Here is a 5,720-nt window from a genome sequence, read left to right on the forward strand (position 1 = left end):
CAGCCCACCATCGTCCATAGCCACGCTCGAACGCCATCAATCAATCCTCCCTCAACCCGCAGGCTGCGGTTCGGATTCCCGACATACAGTTGGCCATAGCCGAATTGTCGAGCAAAGCGGCAAGGGAGATAAGGCTCTATGTGGCACTGGTTCTTCACCCGAAGGACGAGATAGCCTACACGGATGTTCACTAACCACCGGAAGCAACCTGCGTCAAGAACGGTCCGGTCACTTCTAGGTTTCTCCTCATCAATCAGCACGTCGCCATAGCAACCTGAAAAGTGAGGGAAACACTTAAAGAACTCCCAACTCTTGCGGACCCGGAGCTCTCGCTGAACATCACTAAATTTGCTCCCAAACCATCTGCTCTGCTCCAACAATTGCATGAAGGGGACAGGGATGTCAACAACGCTGGGGGCCGACATCAAGTCGGGACGGTGAAGAACGAGCCACGCCATCAAATATGCGTAAGGGAGCTCAACCTTTGGGCAAACCAGCTCAGCTGATGGTTCAGAACCCATATGTGTAAAACTGCTAACCAGACCCCTGAGCCCGCAATGGATACTAGCAACCATTGCTGGGAGCAGGGAAAGCTCTCTCCCATAAGCCAGCTGAACTGCAGGGAAGAGCACCTCGATGGGTAGAGCGTCAGAAGGTTGGTGCGGGACGACACACTTCTTCAACCAAAGGGCAAGGTAGCCTGCTAATAGCGCCCGGGACCCTATAGACCTCTGTGCGCGGCGGAGAAAAGAGCGAAACTTTGTCCCCGCGGGAAAAGCCCCCTCAGCACTGCCGATAGTGTAGGAACGAACCTCAGCCTTTTCCAACAACTCATTAACGGCCGAAGGAGTCATCACGTCTAATTCATGAATGGGCGCACTGGAATCACCTTCCAAGTTCTGGAACAAGTAGCTGGCAAACTGCTTCAAGCTGATCTGCCTCTTCCTTCTCGCTTGGGGAGAAGTTTGGATCAAGGAAGTGTAGTAGTGGCAAGTAAGATCCCAGAGTGTGTCATACATGTCCGGAGTATCTTTCTTCATACACTCCAGCTGCTGGTTCGTAGGGAAGTACTCCTGATACGGACAGTCCCCCATCGGAAGACCCGAAACATAATGCATCTCGTGCAAGGCCAACCCTAGCTCACCTCCGCTGGTCAGGAAGGTGTTGCTATCGGGCACATAAGTCTCCAGCAAAGCCAAGAAATGGCGACAGCTGACTGGGATGCCGTACATAGTAGCTCGTATGGGTGCATACAACCCACTGCTCTTCAGATCCCTCTCCCAGCGCGCCAAGACGAAACCAGTCATGCGCGCCCACCACCCTTTGGCTAGGGAGGAAGCCCAGCCATAACATCTGTACTCCGATGGGGGTAACTGTCTCCCAAGAAGAGCCAGACGGTTGCTCACAGTCGGAGCAGCAGCTGACACCTCGCCTGGGGGTGCAGTATCAAGACCCATGATCCCGGGTCGTAGACCACGCACGTCATGATACCCCTCAGAGCCAGGAGTCTTATGGTGAGTAGCATATCCGCATTGAACCCGATCAGCATCTTCAGTAAGATGCCAAGACATCTGCCGGTCCACGGCTTGCCCCTTCAAATGACTGAAAGAATAGTGGCGTGGAATCGAAGGGATGTACAAACAGGCTCCACCGTCAAGAGTTAACCAATGCTCCTCACAAAGAGTCAGCGTGGCAGGATCCCTGACATGATCTCCAAATAGAAAACCCGGCTTCTTTAGAACCTGAGTGGAAGTAGAATCAGGGGTGAAGGAGGCATCTGTGATAAGTTGGCGCAAGCAATGGCGCCCTCCTTCCTGTATCGAACGGCAAGAGTCATTTGGACGATCCCCGTCGAACCGAGGAAGTGGGCCAACAGCCTGCCTAAGAGTAGCGGAAGAGAAAACCTCCCGACTACATCCGGTGTTGGCGTGAGGAGGAAGGCTACCCGCGGGAAATTCCACTGCAATAAAGCACAAGGGCGGAATCAGAAAATCCATCTCGTAAGAAGAATGATAGACTCATCCACGGAATAATTGGAGAGACGATTTTGAGTGACCTACACCAGAAGGACGGCATGCGTCATCACGTGAATAACGTGGTAACGTACACCGACCTATAAGGTGTAGGACAACACAAAATCGCCCCAATATATCCGAAGACTTGAATTGGCTAAGCAAAACAAGTCTGAAACCTTACCCTCCGCGAGAGAGGTATCGGTTCTTCCTTCATGACCCGCAAAGAGGTCAATCAGGGATGTAAGACAAAATCTCTGCATAAATTCTCACCCCCGAAAAATGAAGCCGCGGGAGAGGATGTCGTGGGGACCTCCTCCTCACTATGCTGTGAACGAGAACGGCTCCTCCGGGGACGAGATCGACGCGGAGACATTGCAAATCTGCAACGAAAAGCAGCAAGTCAGGTACAATCTAAAACATGAATATACGAAATTTAAAAGGGAAATTAAGAACTTTAATTAAAATCCTATACACAAATAGGATTTCATAATTGAAGTCTAATTAAACCTACAAATTTCGTGCACGATGATTGTCATCTTTCACGGTGAATTTTGGTGAAATACCCAAAATACCCTTTGTGTTCAAGGCCAAAATCTAGGTCAAGGACACGCGTGACCCGGGTCATGATCGTCACATTCGATCATATAACACCCCGGTACCCCACAATTTTGGTTAAAATTTGCAAATGAGCCCTTTTGCAGAATTCAGCCAATTTTGCATAAAAGCCCCTCTACAAAATCTTGGTTTGGGCTCCACATGCCTTATCAAAATTTTGATCATGAGTTCGTGGTCAAAACTCATTGGATTTCAGCCATAAGTTCACTGCCTTTTGCAAATAAGTCCCTCTAAGACATTTATGGGCTGTTTTGCAAATAAACCCCTCCAACAACTTTTGGTCCTCTTGCCTAAAATACCCCTCAAGCTTGTGGCCAAATGAACATGTAATTTAGGTCCTAAACTTCAGTCCTCTATTACATGAACACCACCCCAATTCTTCGGCCACTTTTGCAAATAAGCCCCCAAAACTTTTCGGCCCCACATTTGCACATAAAACCCTCAATAAGGTATGGTCTTTTTGCATGAAACACCCATCCAAATTGTTACCAAAGGGGAATGAAATCCAAGCCTCAAAATTTCAGTCCCATTTTGCAAATAAACCCCCACGAATTTTGCAAATAAACCCCCCAAAGTTTCGGCCATTACCTCTTTTTGCACAAAACCCCCCGAAATAATAGTGCATACATGCCCCCTAGTCTACCACAAGAATAAAAATGCAACCTTTACCACAAAATAAGAGGATGGTGAAGAGGAGCTTACCCAAATCAAGAGGCTTGAAATCCCCAATCCAAGAGTCAAGATCCGAGCTTGAAGGTGGAGGGAGAAACCCTAGTGAAAAGTGAAAATTTTCGGCCAAGAAGGAGCATACAAAAAACCGAATTTCTTTGGGGTATGGAGCTCTTGAAAGAAAAACAATGGAGGAGGTTTGGAGGAAGAAGATGAATTCTCTTTTGAAAAGAGGGGGGAAAACAAAAGGGGAAACAAATTCAAACAAGAAAGAAAACAAAGAGGGGGGAAACAAAATGAAGAAAAAGACAAAAGGGGGGGGGACCATGAAAAAAGCAAGACACCCCCATGGGGTGTCTCGGCAAAACCGAGACACCCCAGGGTGTCCCGGTTTTGTCGGGACACCCCCGGGGTGTCTTGAACCTGTTTTGACCCCCTGAACCTGTTGCCGAGCCACCTCAGGGTGGCTCGGCATGAGCCGAGCCACCCTCAGGTGGCCCGACTCCCCCCCCTCTCTCTCTTGTGCACAAAGGCACAGTTCAGAGAGGCTATAAATAGGGGGGGTGGTTGTTCATTTGAGGGACTTCTTCTGAAACTTTTGAGAGAGCCGAAACTCTGCCGGATTGTCACCTCAACTCGGAGATCTGAAGGCTTGAAGACTTGGAGACCCGGATTTGATTCTTAGCGAGCACCCGCACCGAAAAAGGCAGGAGTTCGAGAGAGTCTAATCCTCAGATCTACGTCGTTACACTCCGGATCTAAGCTTGGTTCTTAGATCCCGAGATTCGAGCGGTCGTTTCCTTGGTGAAACGATCCCTCCCGGCTATTATCTCCTTGGTGGGATAATACCCGTAATACGTCGTAGATCTGCTTGGATCCAGATCACGCGGTGGTCCACGGTAAGCAACCCCGGCGCAGGCAAACAACCCACAGAAGCAAGAGACCGGATAACAGGATCTTGTGATTTGTTCGGTAAAAGAGAGAAGTTGTAATTTTGATTTCTTTGTTTTATTTTGATTTTCATTGTAAGCCGGATCTTATAAAAAGACCGGATCTCTTTGTAACGCATAAAGTTGTTAACTGAGTGCAATGACATCGATAATGAAGAAAACACCAACTTTTCCCGCGAACAATCTGGCGACCACAGTGGGAGCCACCGATCTCACTGCTGAGATCGGAGCGTCGCAGCCGCGGATCTCGATCCCGGTCGTGGAGGAGGTCGAGTATGAGTTCGACCAACAGAAGTACGAGGAGTACGTGTCCTCGTCTGGATCTACCTCCTCCCCCAAGTCCAAGAAGTTTCAGAAGTTCTCCTCCAGGAGAAAAGTCCGTTGGTGCGAAGAAGTTGAAGCCACCAACGACGACCTCACCCCATTCGACGCCGAAGTTGCGTCAGGTGAAGTCCTACCGGCCTCGAAGCAGGTCAAATCCGCCGTCGAAGGCGTGGTGATTCTCTCTAAGAGAGCTCGCCAGAGGCAGCGCCAACGCCTCGCGAAGCAGTTCGCCAAGGCCATGGAGTCTGTTGACGGGGTCCGTTACCATGCGGATCTGAAGAACAAACGAGGCAAACAGCCTCAACAGCAAATGAAGGATGGTTCCTCCAAGCCATCAACAATGGAGTGGGTTCGTGTCAAACGGGACCGCTCGACACTGGAGGAACGTATCCGCAAGCGCCGCGCATTATCTGCGCAAGCGCGGGCTAAAGCTGAAGAAGCCCGTCGCAAGCTACAGCGTGAGGTGGCCGAGAAGCAGCCATCGACTCGCAAGGTTTGGAAGCCGAAGTCTGGAGTGGTTCAGACTAAGGAGCAAAACCCGCAACCGCCAAAGGTTCAACACCCGGCAAATCAATCCAAACGGCCGGTGATTTCTGCAACTGCTCCGGGAAATCCTGCAGGACCATCCCAGGAGAGAAAGTCAGTTTTGGAGCGCCTCGGTCCTATTCCCAAAGAACGAGGTAAAGCTCCAGTCCAAGAACGCTTGGGACCAATGAAGAAGTCCCAAACAATATCACATGCTGGAGGTCGCCGCAACCCGCAGCACTTGGAGAAAATTGCGGCGCCCAAGCGCACAACTTTGCGCATAGAAGTACAGGAGCCTGCTGGAGATTCACGCTCACAAAGGCGCGTTTCAAGGCGTGCGACTCTGGACGGTCCGAAGAAGATAAACCATCCTCAGAAGGAAATGTTGTCGTCTGATGACGACGACGTTATACCTGGGAGAATGTGCCAACACACGATGGGTTGCTCCAACCGTCAAACGGACGAGCTGTACTATCGTGCAGGGGGTACGAATAAAACCAGAAAGAGGAGCCCTCAAAGATTAGAAGCGCAATGTCCTTGCTCGAAGCTTATTCGGGCAGTACTCTCAGAATGCAACTGTGTCAAGACAGTCCCTGACAGGGTTTCAGTATTCGAGAGACTT

The 5,720-nt window shown here is 50.1% G+C and overlaps 1 protein-coding gene across 1 annotated transcript; it reads right to left on the reverse strand.

Annotated features, from left to right (window-relative positions):
* Window positions 1,280–4,908, reverse strand: LOC109833627. Its single transcript, XM_020401371.1, has 4 exons — window positions 4,839–4,908; window positions 3,333–3,518; window positions 2,286–2,395; window positions 1,280–1,960 (listed from the first exon to the last, which is right to left on the reverse strand). The coding sequence occupies exons 1-4, from the start codon at window positions 4,906–4,908 to the stop codon at window positions 1,736–1,738; spliced, it is 591 nt and encodes a 196-aa protein (XP_020256960.1). The 3' UTR covers window positions 1,280–1,735.

Source organism: Asparagus officinalis, chromosome 1 (genome assembly GCF_001876935.1).
Source record: "Asparagus officinalis chromosome 1, Aspof.V1, whole genome shotgun sequence".
Classification (NCBI taxonomy): domain Eukaryota; kingdom Viridiplantae; phylum Streptophyta; class Magnoliopsida; order Asparagales; family Asparagaceae; genus Asparagus; species Asparagus officinalis.

Excerpts from the sequence above, each read along its gene's own strand:
- LOC109833627 (XM_020401371.1), bottom strand. The coding sequence starts at position 4,908 with ATGGCTTGGAGGAACCATCCTTCATTTGCTGTTGAGGCTGTTTGCCTC. Across the intron at positions 2,396-3,332 it reads TTTCAAGCCTCTTGATTTGG|ATTTGCAATGTCTCCGCGTC; the intron begins GTAAGCTCCTCT and ends TTTTCGTTGCAG. Across the intron at positions 1,961-2,285 it reads CGCGGCTTCATTTTTCGGGG|TGGAATTTCCCGCGGGTAGC; the intron begins GTGAGAATTTAT and ends GCTTTATTGCAG.